The sequence below is a fragment of the Falco naumanni genome, chromosome 9 (assembly GCF_017639655.2).
Source record: "Falco naumanni isolate bFalNau1 chromosome 9, bFalNau1.pat, whole genome shotgun sequence".
In the NCBI taxonomy this organism is placed as follows: Eukaryota; Metazoa; Chordata; class Aves; order Falconiformes; family Falconidae; genus Falco; species Falco naumanni.
Window position 1 is genome coordinate 29675291 of NC_054062.1, and position 17777 is coordinate 29693067.

The following is a 17777-nucleotide window of genomic DNA, read 5'->3' on the forward strand; positions in this document are numbered from 1 at the left end:
CACTTCAAATTCCTATCTTTCCCGTCATTTGATCAGCTTAGATTTGAAAGCAGAATGCTAGATATCTTGCAAAATAGCACCTGAGGTCCTCTGGCTAAGTCTCTTCTTCCAAATAGTCCCCCTACCCACGCACCCACTTCATCTTCCTGCCACTGATACAAGAAGTTTTGCCTTTGACTATACTGAAGCAGGATTGTGTCCCCTTGGTTTTGGTCATTCATTTACAGGAGGTGCTTTTAGACTGTCAGGCAGCACCTGAGGCCTACATGGGACTGCTAGACATAAATCAGAAATTAGAGTACAACAGCTGAAAGAGCTAGAAGGCTAAAAAACCCACTGTATCCAGAGAAAATTGGCTAAAGACCACCTTTTTATAGACTTGTGTATAGTTTTATTGATGTGTCCTTCAGTGCAGCACTAGAAGAAATAACTGCTGGTCTCTAAAGTTGCCTTTGAAAGTGACCAATGGCGATTCAGATACTTCCACACAGCGTAGTGGTTAAATGAAGCAAAGTGAGTATTAGGCAGCTTTTTCTTGTCTTCATGTGCTGTGGGTTTACACCAGCTTACACATACGTTATGAGTAGACAACGTTTTGTGTGTATAGTGGTGCAAAGGGAAGAGGTGACGCTCCGAGCCCCCTCTCACTTGTCTATCAGTACAAGCCCATGCTCGTACTCTTTTAGTGTGGCTAGTGGCTGAGGTTAGCAACCTCTCAGATCCATCAGAAGACATAATTACGTGGCCTCTCTCTGACTTATTCATGTCAAAATCAATTAGTCACCTCTAGTAGAGGGGCTGTGATAAGCATTTATGTCCAAACCATAAAGAGGCAATACACCTTTCTCAGACACAATTGTTTACAAAATCTACATCTATTTACAGCCTTCAGCAATTTAAAAGCTAGTTAGGTTTCCAGCTCGGTATTTTGCAATATACAGATACAGTAATGAAGCAGAACTGGATGTTCAGTCAGAAGAAAGACCAGACCTCTGCAAGAACAGCTTCCAGGCAGTAAAAATTGAAAGGCATTTCTGGTTGACAGAAGCCTTTCCACTTCACAGAATGCTTGGTTCCTACCCAAGGTTAATCCTTTGTTGTTGTTTTTGTGTTTGTACACAAACTTCTGGCCAAAGTTCTCATTTCCAGTTGTTCTTCAGGATGCCCAAATGGGGCAAATCTGTTACTGCTTCAGACCAGAAACAAACTTGACCCCATTATTTCAAAATCTAAACATGATTCTCCTTTCTCACCATCTTATTCACTGCTGTGTCCTATGATCTCCCCTTTAAATCTGTGTTTTTCATCATCATTTAGGTAATGAGTTAAGCCTTTCATGCTATAGAAACTGATTCTACGGCTGAACCAACTCCCCAGTAAACTCCCTCTGATAGGCTTGCATGAAAAGGGCTGTTATTTATTTAGGAGTCCAGATGACCTCTTTCTTTTGAGGACTCTTAATTCACATGACCATGTTTGATAAGGGAAGGTCAGTTTCCCTACAAAAGTAATAGTTTTTAGCTCTTTTGTTGTATTTATACAGTCAACAAAGCAGCAAAATTAAAGATGAAGGTTGAAAAAACCCAAGTTTCTCCCTTCCATTTTACTAAATAAGGTTGCCAAACCTAATAAAGCGAAGTTGCACTTATGGTGACCCCGGCATATGAAATTACTAATGCATGATTGTTATTAAGAGTTAAATTCAGATACAAAGCTGTAATTCATTACTTTTTATAATAAATTCAGTTTCTTTCATTGACCATAATTTCAATGACTGTTTGGATAAAAGCTTGCACATATAATAAAAAATAATGTACCAAACCAGAATAAAATAATTTAGAAAGAAATGTGATAAATAGGTGGAGGTTTGTGGCAAAATGATGGGTTAGCTTCACCTCAGCGTACCTTTCATATCTATGCAAGAGGAGTAGATTAAATTCTTCCAGGGGAAAATCTATTGACTTGAGACAGTCCACGTAATGAATGAATGTTTTTCAAAGATTAGAATGGGGAGGGGATATTTCAGGCTAATTTGCCTGTTTGGATGTCACTACCTTCTTCCACAGAAGTCATCAGAAGATTTGTATTTGACCTTAGAGCACGAATTGGCACTGAAAGCCCTTTGCTACTTTTTCCAGGCACAAAAACGTTAACCTCTATATCCTGGCCACACTCCAAAGTAGGTGATTACATTCTGCTGCTCTAATTTTTCCCTGCAGGCTCAACTAGATCTAGCATAATTTCCTGATGTGTAGTGTTACTGCAAATAATCAAGTCCCTTTTTGCAAGGTTATTGTTAACTTTTTCCTCCTTGCATCCCAATTTGTCTGCTTTCCCTTATCAGTTGTGGCTTGTTTGAAGGTCAGAATTGTTTTGGTTCTGGATCACAGATTTTATTGAATTGAGGGACTATAAATATGTGCACTGTTACAATGATAACAATATATTTATATCACTTCTACTCTCATATCATAGACATAGCACAGTCTGGCTATAAAAGGAAAGGAAATGTATTTTTTCTCCAAGCACTCACCCAGTTATATTTTTGTCAAATACCACATCATACTGGTCTTGAGAGCCAAGAGTCAAACACAGCCCAAAATTACAGGGTATTCTGAGTGTTTAAAGATCAGTTGCCAATTTCTTGTAAGATAACATATCGCTTAACTCTACATTGCATTAAAGCAATAATTTATTACACTTTAAAGAGGTTATGATTTCCATGGCCATTCAATCTAATAATTTTTGGGAAGACATTTGCACATCATCATGTGCAGAATTAATTTAATTCATACTTAGTATTAATCTGAGACATTGTTTTTACTCTGAAAAAATATTCACTACAAAAGTTAACCAGCTCTGGTATAACTGCTGATTTCACTTTGGCTCTATAAAGCTGTAATGCCTACACTCTGGGTAGTTGCATATTGAGTAACAACTTAAGCTAGTTAGAAATACCAGCACTGAAATCACTTGGTATAAGCACTTCTATCTAAAATAGAGGATGCAGGGCTCCTTTCCCCGCAGCACTAAGTAGAGTCTGGTGGATTACCCATATGAGAAGCCACGCAGGTTCCAGCTCTGGGGAAGTGAATTGATTGCTTAGTCCCAGTACCACAGGGTTAAGTGAAATGCTACCACAGCAATTTATTATTAAGAGAAATGGTGATGGCTTAGATTAAGAAGCTTTGTCTGTCTCTTCTAATTAAGGTTAGGTTCTTAAGGAGCTTTACTATCCTTTGAAGCTACAGAGACTAAAATTAGGACTCTGATTCCGTTTAAAATGTCACTAGGTTGGTCCATAATCCCACAGCAATTACAGCAAGGGATCATTCTTCCAATGTTGTGATTCCTTGTTTGGAAGCTAGTGTGCCAGGACAAGACCCCATGAACCAAAGTTTAAGTAGTCTATTAATCAGCAACAAGTTGTTCCTGTGGAACACTGTTTTGCTCTTGCAGTGACCCATTGAAGACTGCACAGTAAACAACAAGCTGGCAAAGAAATCAGCTGTAAGACACAGTAAAGTCTATTGCAGGCAGGGAACAAATGTTAGCAGTAAGTCGGATGCGCAGAGGGTGAAGAAATGGGAAAGATCTGTTTTCAGCCTGTAAGTGACCTCACGTTACAGTGGTGTTTCTCATACATGACAATAGCATCCTAGGCTCTAGTGCCCTCACTTGGTGGTCTACAATGTGAAAACCTCAATGCAATAGATGGATCACCTCCAATTTTTTTCATTCTGCCCCTATTTACACATCATACAATGAACCTATGATGCTCTCTGTTACAAGACAGTAACAGCAAAAACATAAGTTAAGTTTGAGGTTTTTTAGCAAATTTTCGGCTTGGATTCAGTTTTCCTTACAGATGTGTAGGCCTAGAGAAGCTCTGCCTAGATTAGTAAATTGCAGAAATGTTAACACTGGTGACATGGAAAACCAAACCATTTATGAAGAAAAAACCCTTATTTGACAATACTTAACATGATAAAACATTTGGAGGAAAAGAAGCCTTGATACTTCAAGTCAGAAGTCCATTTCTAGTTGGCTGGGATTAGGAAAATACTTTTCTGATAAGTCAGAGATTGAATTATGACTCACTACAGGATGCCTTTCTCTAAGTGATCTGATGCTTCATTGCAGCCGAGACAAAACAGAGTGTGTGGACCAAGATTCTTCTGCAGTATGCCAGGTCTTACGTACCTGTCAGATGGGACAGTGTGCTGGGAGCACTAAATTGCTATTCAGCAGCTCACAGAGGGAATCATCTTTTAATTTGGTTTAGTGAAATAAAGCAAGTTTATATGTTTATTGGTATGGATGAACTGCAAGTTCTGAGTCTCAGGTGTTGGACCAAGAAAATCTCTCATCAATGAATTCAGTAAGAGTCTACCAGCTTTTACTGAGCAATCTGCTGGGCAATGAATAAAACTCAGTTGCTCTGTTGGACTGTGTTTATAAACTTTTCATGTTACAGTGCATATGTTCTGCTTTGCCATTCTTTTTTTTTCTGAGATTAACTGTTATGATTTTATAGACAAGAGCATCCAATTAAGCAGCAAAATAAATGTCCTACCATACAGATAATCACTCACAAAGTCTGAACAGCACATATTCATGAAGGATCTCCCAAGTAAAAACTACTTGCCCCACAGAATCTTGTGATTGGTTTCAACTGATGAGTAAAAGGGCTCAAAAAGCTTACAGGAAGTCACTTAGTTCAGTCCCTTTACTCATTCTTACTCAGATTAAGATAGGGATGAATGATACTTACCTTTTGTGAACAAAGAAGTAGGGTGGTTCACAAAATATTTCATGTCGTGAGAGAAGGGTACGGTTGTAACCAGTATGGTTTGCTTTGAGCAATTCAGTTTCTCTAGTGTGTCCAAAATCTGGTTTCTACTGCAGCAGGCATGAGCAGTTCCTGTGTGACACTGGCCGAGGTCCTGTGGGCAAAAGGAAGCCCCTTGGAGGAAGAAGAAGTATGGGCACTCTTGTACTTGGCCACAGTGCAGCTTCTGGAGGATCTTCACAAAGGTGAGGTGAAGAGTATCTTCTTATAGTTCTTACTGTTGGAAATTCATCCTTGAGTTACTTTAGTTCTTTTGAGGGTTTTGGCTTTTGGGGCAGGGGGTGGGGGTTTTGAGACAAAGAGCACTAATGACAATAGAAGCATATTGCTAATAAAAATGAGAAATCTTTCAGTGCTGCTGGGATTACATGTAGACTGCTCTGCCTACATAAGAGATCCCCAAGGTTTTGGTGTTTTTTTGTTTTTGTTTTTTTTTTCCAGATTACACATCAGATATTAATTCAGCTAAGTACAACTATACACAGTGGAGCAGGACAGAATAGTCCTTCCTAAAATCTGAATAAAACACAAACAGAAAGCACCATGCCAGCTAGGATCATGTCCTTCATGTACTGATAGAGGAGGACAGGCAAATCTGCATGGCTCATTTATCTAGTGAGAGGTTTTTATCTTTGATGATAATAATGTGACTTACAATGGCTAGGCAAGTAATCATGATGAATGCTTGTCAAGCAGGCCAGCTGTACAAGACAGCACACCTGACCAACCTGTCACATTTTTAGAACTGTTTATGACAATGGATATTCCTTTTTTGGGGGGAGAATGAATGTGATGTGTTCTTACCTCATGAGCATGTAGAATCAAAATACAGAATACTGATGTGCAACTTCTGCTATAGCTGGAGGAGTGGACTTTTATTACCAACTAGTTTTTAATGGACTAGAACACTTGACTAGCAGGTTGACCACCCTATCAGTTCTCTGTTATCTAGTGTAACAAGAGGCTAGAACATCCAGATCAGGCACCAGAAATGTGCAAAGGAGTGCAGCACAGAGATACCCACCTAGATAGATTCAGCTCAGGTCTATGGCAGCTTAATAAGTCTGTGCCAGACATAAGCTGACACTTAGGTTTTCCTGATTTCTTGGTTTTATTTTGTTTTGTTTTTTTTAAAAGGGAAAACACTTGTTTGATGTCTATTGAATTGAGATAATCAGCCTATGTTCCCTATGCTGCACAAGATAAATGTAGGGTATTATGATCAGAAGAGTAAAACATGAGGAAGTAGGGATGTAGAACCAAGCTGGTCTGTAGGTCATATTCAAGGCTGCTCAAATGTCTTTAGAGAGCTCAAGTCCAGAAGGGATGCCAAGTTGGACTCATTCTGAAATTGAATCCCCAGTGCTCATTTCTTATAGGGCAGCAAAGGTGAACTGTCCCTCCATAGCATTGTCCCAGCTGACTAAGGCATACCTGGCTCCACGTCCCAGCTACAGCTATACTGCTTCTGGAATCAGCCTCTTCTCAGGGCTAGTACTGCTGTGTTTGAGGTGATAAATCCTGCTAGACCTGGTGACGGTCAGCACCACTTGCTATAGCAGTATTTGCAATGTGTTTGGGCACTGACTGGTTAGGCAGCTATGCTCACTTGTTGGCTGGCCAACATTACAGAAGGCCAGGTGATCTTCGGGGCTAAAGTATAAACTGGCTATCTGTTTCTAAAACAGACAAATTCCCCAGCATGTGCTAGCTGTATTTGCACACAATACTAAAGAAAATGGGAAAGGAGCAAAAGAGAAAGCTAGGTGATGATTTTAAGACCTTTTATTTTCTAAAGAAGTAAATGCCACAACTGTTGCAAATACCAGTGTCCATAAGTCTTGAATCTCTAGGTCCTCTGGCTATACAAACCTCCTAGGTGTATATGAGTTCCCAGCTTAACAATTTACCCATTTTTACCATCCATTTTCCTGATGTAAAGGTAAACACGAATAAGATCTAAATAGCTAATTTTTAATATATAATTTTTAAATGCTAAAATACCAAAGCCTTTTGGGCATGTTTCTGAGCTGTTCTCCTATGGAGATCTGAATGGTCTCTGTTCTCACAGTCTAGACTGAAGAGAAGGGTTAAACAGCCAACTTTGTTTTGTTTTGTTACCTATATTTCCAGGAACCCTATATCTAAATATTGTCATAGATACTGCAGCTTTTCCTCTTTCTAAAGTAAACAGATTGATCTTATATGCTTTTAACCGTGTTTTTTAAACAAATATTTTAATGAAATCACTTGGATGTCTTTGGTCAAATGCACTCAACATATGTATGCAAGTGCAGAGTGTTTGCAGAAGACTTCACATCCTAATGTTTCTACTCCTGCTTCAGACCGCTGGGACTGACCTCAGTGGATCTCTTCAGTGATATTTTTTAAGAGTACTCAGCCCTTTTACAAGAAGAACCCAGCCCATTACTGAGACACCTTCAAATAGTATTTTCTCAGGGTCTTATCAAGTTTAGGAGCCTACATTTACCATTTGACAATACTTGAAATATCCCCTCTTTTAACAGAACTGACAGAAGTACTGAATGTGAATAATGCTAAAATACCATGGCTTTTCACATTACTGGTAGAATCTAGACTAACTTTTAGTTTGGGTAGTTTTCATATGTGCATTCTGGTAAAAAAACCCCCAAAGTTCAGGTTAGTTGGAAATGATGTTTCCACTTAAAGAAAAGCTTAGCAGGTTATAGCAATGGGACTTGGGAAGTTTGTTTCTACTGCTGCCTCAGCCTCTGTTGACTAACATGGTGTAGTCATCAAATCCGGGCTTTGCATCAGTTTCTTCATCTGTACAGCAGAAAGAAAAAGATACTGACTCCTGACACTGACTTTCTGTCAAAGTAACTTGGCTTTGGTAGACACAATACACTTAAAGAGAGGTTACTACAATGCAGAGCTGACTCACTACTATAAGCAGCACACAGAACAAAAAAAATATCACCAAAGAGAAGAGATTTGTACCATAGCCTTGCAACTTAATGGAAGCTAACTTAAGGTCTTTTGCAAATGCCAGCTTCAAAGTATTCATGCTTTATTGGAAGGAGTGTTCTACTCTTCAGATACTCTTTTGTGCTTTGCACAAGACGATCTACCAAAAATGTCAAGTTGTCCAGAATTTGCACATGGGATGTAATTCTTCCTTTCCTTGAACTTCAGAAATCCATTGAAATCAATATATTGTTTATATGTGTGAAACAATGTGAGAGAGAAATAAAGTCTTTAACCACCACTGAACTCCAACTGACAAAACCAGCTAGGCATAAATGAAAATGATTCCACTGACTTCTAGGTACATCTCCAGGAAACTTCAGTGATGGGTTTGGCTAGGCAGTTGAGACATCAGCAATATGACTTCCTGAGCACAGTGAATTCAACACTAAGAACCCCATTCATTATTTTCTTCAAAATTTTTCAGACCCTGCCATCTGTGTGATTTGTCCATGGTCAGTACTACTGTCTGCTGAAGGAAATTTGTCCTTCCAAAACAATGCATCTCAGATGGAAGCTGTCCCTTTCAGTGCACCAGAACTGCTCCACAGACAAAGTAAAACCCAGCGTATCGGACTAACAAAGGTGAGGTGTATTACAAAACAAATCCTGACAGTACCTCATGAAGACAAGCTTGTGGGTTTTAATGCAGCATACCAAGTACCTACTGTCAAACTCCATTTCTAATAACACTAAATAAATTAGACTAGAGTTAGAAAGATTTACGTGTGTCTTGCAGCTTGCCATCAGATTAGCATGCATGTCAACACCAAAATCAATTTTGAACAGCAGTCCTCAAGGTCTGCAGAAATGTATTATTTTTAAAGGCTCACAGAAACCAAGAATATTTCTATGAACCTGACGTTTGACCAGATACGGTAATTCCAATCCCAGAAGCAGTAAGACTGTGGTATCTATAGAACCAGAGAGTGGAAGCACTCCCAGGAAGTCAGAAATATGTTCAGGTTTGATAACAATTTACTTTTCTTCTACCTGCCAAATGAACGTCTCAGGCACGACAGTAAGATAAAACACTCAGGTACCTAAAAGTTTTAACTACCATTAGGACCACAGAAGTGTCTACTTCCCTCAGGCAGAACACAGTATTTTCAGACTCCCACATTACCTAGATGCTATGCAGAAACATGAAGCTTAGGAATAGACCGCCCTTACTCCAGTAATCTTTCTAAACACAACTGCTAGTCAGTCCCACAGGTAGGAGAGAGCTTTAATCACCGGCGGGAGAGCTTTAAAATTAAGAAAGGAGTTCAAATTTCTTTTCTTACTCATGGCATCATTGCATAGAGGGCAGCCTGGCTCAGCCCCTCATGCTGAACAATACTCCTTGTATGCTATCTAGTCCACAAGCCAAGAGTCACAACTGTACTTTTATATATGTTTACCTATGTTTCCCTTAGTCTAGTTTAAAAAAATAATATTTGTTTGGCTTCTGCCATTTTGTGATCAAGGACACAGACAGCCAGTCCCTCTAATACACGGCTTTTCTGTATTTAATGTTGACTTCATAAAGGGTTTCCTTTTCTGTTTTGACAGATGTTGGTGTATTCCTTGGGAATGACCCTCTATTGGTCAGCAGACTACCAAGTTCCTCCAAACCAGGCCAGTAACACATTTTTGTTTTCTTTCATTCTGTCTTATATTAGTAGGTTCAAAGATTGAGAAGCATGATCTGAAGTCTCGGTAAGAGCAACTTTATGTTTTGAACCACTAGAAATAATTGGAAAGATTATGTCAAGGTCCAGACTTCACCAAAAATACAAGTTCATCCAAATCAGAAATTTAGTTAGGCCTCACCCTTACTTTCCTTTTTTTTTTTTTTCTTCAAAAACCAGAATTCCTCCCATTAAGATGAAATGTACCTTGCTTTTGAAGATTATTTATTGCAAGACTGTAATAAGGAACAGGCTGCCCATTGAAGTCGTTGAGTAACTATCCCTGGAGGTATTTTTTTAAGACATAGATATGACACTTAGGGGCATGGTTTAGTGGTGGACATAGCAGTGTTAGGTTTATAGATGGACTCAATGATCTTAAAGGTCTTTTCCAGCCTAAATGTTTCTATGATTCTAAGGCAGGAAGGGCTAAAAGAAAAACACTGTGTTGGCATGACTGTGGTCCTGTGCACATTTATGTGCTTTTTCAAAGAATGAGATGCTGGAATAAAACTAAATAACAGTCCTTATTTCTAAGCAAATTCTACCAGCATCTCTGCTAGTTGAAATTTTGTATTTCTTGCTTACCCAGAATCCTTTCAAAGATTTGTATCTTTGCACACAATTTACTTCATTTCTACATCCATGCCTTTGATTGCATGCTTTTTATTTAGAGAGCACAAGCTTTTACTAGATTTAACCTCCCTTTCATGATTATACATGATCTAAGAGAAAAGGCTCTACAAGCTAAATTACTAAAATTTAAGTATCTGGTCTCTATGGCAACAGTTTTGGCTGGCATAACTCCTCAACTTTTTGAAGCTAATGTTGCCACAAGTCTTACAGACATGAATCTTTAAGATTCACAGTCTAAATAGCAAAGTTGTGGAGCAGACTGAGCTGTTGTCTGTCACCAAATAGCTCCTATACAGGCTGATGACCCTCCTTGTAGAAGCTAGTTCCCTTCAAGGCTATCCTGGATCCCATTAGAGGCTCCATTCAGTGCTGTTATGCTGCCTGTTTGGAATCTTCTCAAAATCTAAAGGAATTCAGCAAGCATTTCGCACCCAGGGTGAAAGACAAAAATTCCTGGTCCCAGTTCAAACAGGGTTTCAGACCACTGAGAGATGTCATTTAACAATATCTCCATTTTGACTCAGTCCCTCCAGCTGAGTGACCGATTACACACGCTCTTGCTGACACTATGTGAAGATCTGCCACATAAAAGACTTTCTCCTGAATCAATTCTGGAAGCATGTGAGGCACATCAGAAGGAATCTGTTTCCTTACCTGCAAATGTCTATATAAAGAAAATGGTCCAGTTTGCTGTGGGAAGTGTCAGTGAGGTAGGTACTACTCTCATACTCTAATCATCAACTTTTCTTTGGTGAGAGAGATGAACAGCAACATAGGATGCAAGTGAGCAATTGCCTGATATTAACGCTTGTATGAATTAAGTGAGATTTGGTTCTAGGCTTCTAAGTAGGAAATTGAGTGGGCAGGTGTACAAGCAAATGAGGCAATGAAGTAATCTCTCACACCACTCTTACACCCCTGGATAATATACAAATGATACAAATCCAGCTTTTGCACTTACAGTGTCTTAATTTCTTTGGTTACTACTGAAGCAATCATAACCTTTACAGAAACTTCCTATTGGCCAAAGGAATGGACTTTACATAGGGAAAAGGTTCCCCGTTGTTGCTCTGGTTTCAGATTTTCTTTGTGAAATTCAAAGAAGTCACATTTACATCATATTGAGAGTTTCATTCATCGTCCTTAAGTAGAACCGACCATTTTCTACGCTATCAAGCCTGACTATGTCAAGTCTTTAATGAGTGAGCACCTGAGTCTTTTTCAGGATTTGAAATATCAACAAGCATTTTTTTATTGACAAGCTGAATGACACTGGAGGAAAGCACACTGCAAATATATTTTTCTGTTTTCAACCAGTATTCATTAACATTTCTGAGATGACCTTTTCCCTTGCACTCTCTATTTCCTCCTGTAACAGAGGGTGTCCTCTCTTAAATACAGCTAGCATGCCAGCATGAAGCCAGAAAAACCCAGTCCTGCTTTGTGTTAAACTGAGGAGATGAAGTTGCTTATACCAATCAAATCAGCAGCCCCTGGAAGACAGAGGGCAAGGATCACTTTAGTATGAGAGTCTGAAGTCCACATATCATATGACATTGACTTGCAGGACTACTGTCTTCTAGGTGGAGCAGGTAGTCACCGAAGACAGCACAACCTCTCAGCTTAACAGAAGTCATGTCATAAGGAAAAGACTGCACGAGAAAATACCGGACACCTCACCACTGTTTTCCCAGATGAATTTTCACCAAGGTAAAGAAACACTTATAATCTGAACTGTGTAATAAGGATACAGCCAGCCTTTTCACAGTCTTTCCCAAGCTCGGTGAATTGTTTAATTTCATGCTGTAGTGATTACATGTAGTGTTGGACAGGATATTTATTGCTTTACATATAAATGATATCATAATGGAAAGACTCTGAGGCAAGTCAGCAAGGCTTCTGTTCCTTATTTCCACAAAGGATAGCAGTCTGAGGGCTGTGAAGCAGTGATAACAAATCAGCTTGCACAGATTAGACTCTGAAGGCCCTTTGCATAAAACTTGTGCATATAAAACAAACCTACTTTCAAACTGCTTTGTACTTCATATACTCCCATGCATTTCTGAAGGTAACAAGTGGGATTCTATGAAGGAATTCTGTTGCCGTTAAGGAATATATATTCATCCTTCCTATTTGATCACTCAAACAAAGATTTGTGGCTTCTTTTTCATTTTAGTTTCGTTTTTGTATTCAGAAGACATTTTATAAATCCACACATGGATTGTTGGAGTGATTTCAAGACATAAGACCAAATCCTGCTCATACAAATAAACTAGAATATACAATTTTCACATTTCATTTGACTAAGATCAAGATTTTACTATCCCTCAGAGTAATTAACTGTAACTAAATGTGGACTTCAGGTCGGAGAGTTCTTTTTCTTAGTCTCTATATTGTACTGTTCACTTCAACAGAAATCTCTGATTTTGGGGAAAGTGAAAAGTTGGCTCAAGCTATCCAGACTTTTTTTGGATATGCTCAACATCAGGTATATGAACAGTCCAATTCCTGTTCAGCAGATCACATATAAGTTCCATTAACTTCCATTAAAGCATTCATGCTTTAATGCCTGTGAAACATTTCTATTAGGTATTATTGGTCATAAGAAAAGGGGATTATTTTGAAAACAGCTAGACAAACCACCCCTCAAATCATATTGGCTCACTCACTTATTCAGAAACTGAGCTTATAGATACACACTTGCATAAACTGATGAAAACTCTGCTGCTGCCAAAAGGGAGGGTCCCATCTTCAGCCCTCTATTAGCCACAAATTCCTGCCATTTCCCTTCTACTGCTTCTAGTGACTATGCATCTGGGGGTGATCTCTGTGTTTTCTAGGGGTTCAGGTCACATGGCTTACATTTGCTGAAGGACTTCTATGAATCAGGATGTCACCTACATTGAAAACATGAGCCACACTTTTCAAGGCAGAATTAATTTATTTTTTTTTAAATTAAAAATTATTATCTTCTGAGATTCTGGAAAAGGATAAGAGACAATGCAACCAAAGTAAAGTTAGGCTGCAACAGAAATATGTAGTTCCTAATGACTTAGGATGATCCCTTAATGGAATTTCTGCAGCCGACTCTGGTAGTGGATTGTGTCTGGGCACTGTCTGTTCTGCGCACAGAAAGAATACTTTATAGCTGAAGGTTTTGGGCCTCAGAATATACAGGAGTAAAACCTTGCAGGTTATCTGCACTTTGAAACTTGTCAGTTAAATATGCAGAATAGAATTAATATATTAGATTTGTTTTATTTGGAATGGTTGAGGAGAACTATGAGAACTATATTGGGTCAAAACAAGATTATGAAATAACAGAATGAAGTTATCAAGCTTTCCTCAGTCCCTAGGGAACTAAGTCAGGGTTAGAAGACAGATAGACATGGACTATATAAAAATTAGTAAAGCCAAATGTTATTCACATTACCATGCAGATACAGTGATTTATAATTAAAGTATGTGATTCACCATATTTCCTTTCTGTTTCTAGACAAAGGGTCCAGATTAATGAATTATAGTCGGTCAACAGAAGATTACAGACAACTCTCTGTGGACTACAGTGATTCTAATAGTATTTCTGAAAGTACATCTTTGATACTGTCTAACCGAGGACACAGGAGAGGTAAGATTTTCCTGAAATATTATATTTATGAATTATGTACTCATCTCTTTTGTCCCTTGAAATGTGAGACTACCCATGTATGGTCAGGTGATAGGTACTTCCATGCACTTGTAGTTACATGACTAGGGACTTATATTTGTGCTAAGCTGCAGAGAAAAAGGATCCTTTTATACTGGATTCCTTTTCACTTGTGTCCTACCATAAAGCTATATATTCCCCCGTTACCGTGCAGCACCATCACTTCTTTCTTGCTTTATGCCCCCTTTACCACGTGAAGCTGTCCAGCAGATCACAGAGAAAGCCTGACAGCATGTTTCTGGAACACGGGGTCTTGAAACAGATGAGAAACAGTGGAGCTATGCCACAAATGCATACGATGGGCAACGTCAATATGGCAGCACTGAGATCAGTTGAATCTATGAATAATACCTAAGACTTGAATAGTGGGGATTAAAGTTTCTTCAAGCCCATTCAAAAACAAAGGGACAAATTCTGAAATCTAGAGGAAAAAACCAATCAATCAACCATTTGTTTTCTCTTAATTTTTGTCCCAAAACCATTGTGTATTTCCAGCTCAGTGTGTTATTTTCTGTTGTGCTAACTACTAGGTTGCAATGCTGCTCTTTTGATTTACTTCGTCCAGAGATATCAGAGATGGAATTTTAGCTCCACTTTCAATACTTTGATGGCAGGAATAGTATGAAAGAAACTGTTCAGGAGATAATCCATCCAGTGAAAAACCAGCGGTAGACATCTGTCAGGGTCCTTCCCAAGCCACTTAAATCACAGTGTAGTGGGATACTATGAAGCAAAGAAGGGAATTCAGCAGGAAGGGAAATATTGCTGTGCTTGTGTATCTTCATGTTTAAATTGGAATCTGAGCTAGGGACATCTAGACAGGCCATTCACACTGTCCAAGAGCAAAAAGTTCTTGTTCCTAAATGTCATCAGTGTCTCCTAAAAAAACAAGCTTACCATTCCAGCTCCCCCTGTCAGACTCCTGCCCATTCCTATTCTCCATTCCAGTTACCCACCCTCCCATCTTCTTTCAACCTTTTTTCCCACCCTTCCTGGGGGAGCTTCTCCTAAGCTTTCAGATCCAGAGGTGGAAGTTTACTTCTGTACTTTGGAGTTTACTTCCTCCCTCTATGAGCCTCCATGAGAAATGGAGAATTATGTCATCCTGTGGCATGGACTCACATGTGCTCTGTAAACATCTGTGTGTTTCTTTATCCCAGAAATTTCCTCCCTAAGGCAATAACCGTAGTGTCCACTACATCAGTTATGATGCAACAGTGTATGGACACCAACTGGTTAATTCATTGATGCCACAAGTAACACTGCTGAGTAGTCCTTGCTTTTTCTCACTGGGGAGCATTAATTTGGGTTTATGATACCCAGCTGCTGATTCTCATGAAATTTGTAGGTACATATTACCCAAACTCTTCCAAATTTGAAAGGTTTAAAATGTACTAGGCAAAATAAAAGGCATAGAGCATGATCTCAAGGGATGATTTCCCTAGAAAAGATGGCAAAAAACCTGGGTCACCACTGTGTTATCACAAGTCTGCCAGGAGATAATTCACAGAGGGAAAGCAAATACATCCTGGGAAAAAAACAAACATGTAATAGCCTCTCAGCCGCAAGCTCTCAGCCCCAAGGATGAGGAAGGTGAGGCTACTCAGATAACTGCTGTTGATATTCTCCTCCTGAAAGGCTCTTTTCTAAAGCTCCAGAATTGCAATCAATACCAGCAGCAATAAAAACCAGAGATTGCAGCTGCTCCCTATGCGACACATATGTGTCAGTCACATACCTAATTGGCACATAGTGAAGGTAAACCCATGAGCCTGTTGAGTAAGTCCTTTTTTAAAAAAAATTTGGTCATAAACTTGACAAAGGCTCATTCCAGTTAATCTGTGTGTGTCTCAGTCTCCACTGAGACATTGGTAGCTGTTTATACTCACAATTTTGTAAGAGAAAACTCTAAAAACACAGGAGAAAACACAGAATGTGAGAGCTTGTTTGCTGCAGACATTTTTTCATGAGATAATGTATTAGAAAAATGCATTCTTCTCTGAAAAGAAATATTACCATCTAGTAGAGCACCATTATTAAAGGAGATCAATATCTCTATCCAGACTGTACTTTAGAAGCTTATTTAACATATAATAATTTAATAATCTACTGTATCAACTTCTTTGAGGGCCTCATGTTACTTAAACATCATGAAGGTGTTGGATTTGTGACCAAAACATGGTAGTCTGGCCACTGAAACTAGCCAACTTGTCCCACTGCCATAACAGCTGAGACAAAACCTAAGGGGAATTTTATATGCTTTTCAAGATGTATTTATACAATTATGTGAAACCTATACGGTAAGCAGAGAATTTTGCAAAGCTTTCTCATTAAAAAGCATGTAGCTTTAGAACACAAGACTGAATCTTAACTTTGGTAACTATCTCTGAGTATTTGGCTTATCTCAAATCTCACATTTTGTCACTACCATTTGCAGCTTGAAAAAACATGTTTATGCATATTTTAGCAACGTGACCATAGATTTTCTAGTTTTTAAAATTGCAGTTGGTGGTTGGTACACTAGACTTCAATGTCATGTTTTCATGTTGGAATTCAGAGTGAAGTCTCAGGGTGTAGTTCATTGATATTTTATCCAGAGAAAAAGCTGACCTAAATGATTGCTTCTACATAGCTTAGCTTATCATCTTTATCATTCTGCCCAAGTAATAGTTTAATATGCAAATCTACAAACAAGATCAATGAAAATGTCCAGGTGAAGAAAAATCTAACCTTTCCAACCTTCCCTAAAGGATTTAAAACATCTCTGCTGCGAGAAGAAATGTTCATGGAACTACCACTTGCATAACCCTTCCTCTTTGTCCCTATGCATTTCAGCCTTCATGTATTTGGATAAAGCAATGTGTATCCTTTCTGTAGCAGCAGAGATGACTGAAGGTGAAAAATTATACAAATCTTATTTGCTAATGACTCACAAACGATCCTATATTCCCACCAGATTTTTACGATGTAGAAACATTCACAATATATTTAATGAAGTAAATAACCAGTGAAATATTTACAAACAGTGTTCATTTCAATGATTTTATATCCTACTTGGATTAAGCCAAAGAAGTTTCACGGTTCCCCCCACCACCACCCCCCTCCACATTTCCCCACCTGGGAATAGAACAAATACTAGGGTTAATTTCTGAAGAGCAGAAGTTCTTTCAGAAGTTTCCCCCATACGTATGGAGATAACAACCATTGTACCTACACAACTATTCTCCAAATTACATGCACGTGAAAGGTTACGAAGAGGAAGTAACAATAACTATAGAACTGGGAATACCGCTGGTGTAATACTCACTTAGCCTTATCAAACAGCCATTTGTCATGCCCAAGCAAGGACACAGGAGAGGAAGTAGCCAATCTGTTTCCTCCTCATTGTAATTGATCTAAGACATGATGCTGAGTGCTGCTACCATTCCTTTGGTTCTGAAATTTCCTTTATTCGTTTCAGGGAGAGTTCCACAGACACACAGGTCATGGGACCCCACCCTTCGGGGGTCAAGGACGCAAAGTAGCTACAAGCTCTTCATAAACAGGTAATCAAAATGCATATTCCTCAAAGATGGAAGCTGTTTTATTATCAAGTGAATCAGACAACTAGGGTGGCAATGCCGTCATCAGAAAATGCCTGGATCACTATCTGAACATGTTTCGATAATAGATACTGATTATCTAGAATTAAAGTGCACCTCCAGTTTGGCTCCAAGAGAAACAGTCCAAATGCTCTAGTGAAATGGAGCTTTGGCCCTGAGCAATCCATGCAAACAAGCACACTGAAATTTTCTACCTTTACCTTTATCACTGTGTCTTGCCAGATGTCACTGGCCTCCCAGAACAGCTGCCCCTAGCCTGTCTCTGTCAGAAACAGACAGGTAAGCATCAATAGCTCACT

The 17777-nt window shown here is 38.9% G+C and overlaps 1 protein-coding gene across 6 annotated transcripts in view; it reads left to right on the top strand.

Annotated features, from left to right (window-relative positions):
* FRMPD2 (FERM and PDZ domain containing 2) overlaps positions 1-17777 on the top strand; it is a 77000-nt gene that overhangs the window by 4224 nt on the left and 54999 nt on the right. For 5 of the 6 annotated variants that reach the window (XM_040606946.1, XM_040606948.1, XM_040606950.1 and 2 more), the window contains exons 2-8: positions 4909-5037; positions 8289-8446; positions 9416-9481; positions 10695-10880; positions 11754-11880; positions 13667-13798; positions 17337-17421. In XM_040606946.1, the coding sequence (XP_040462880.1) occupies positions 4914-5037; positions 8289-8446; positions 9416-9481; positions 10695-10880; positions 11754-11880; positions 13667-13798; positions 17337-17421 (878 nt within the window). In that variant the 5' untranslated portion in view covers positions 4909-4913. The remainder of the gene's footprint in view (positions 1-4908; positions 5038-8288; positions 8447-9415; positions 9482-10694; positions 10881-11753; positions 11881-13666; positions 13799-17336; positions 17422-17777) is intronic. The other variant, XM_040606947.1, reaches the window with a different exon arrangement.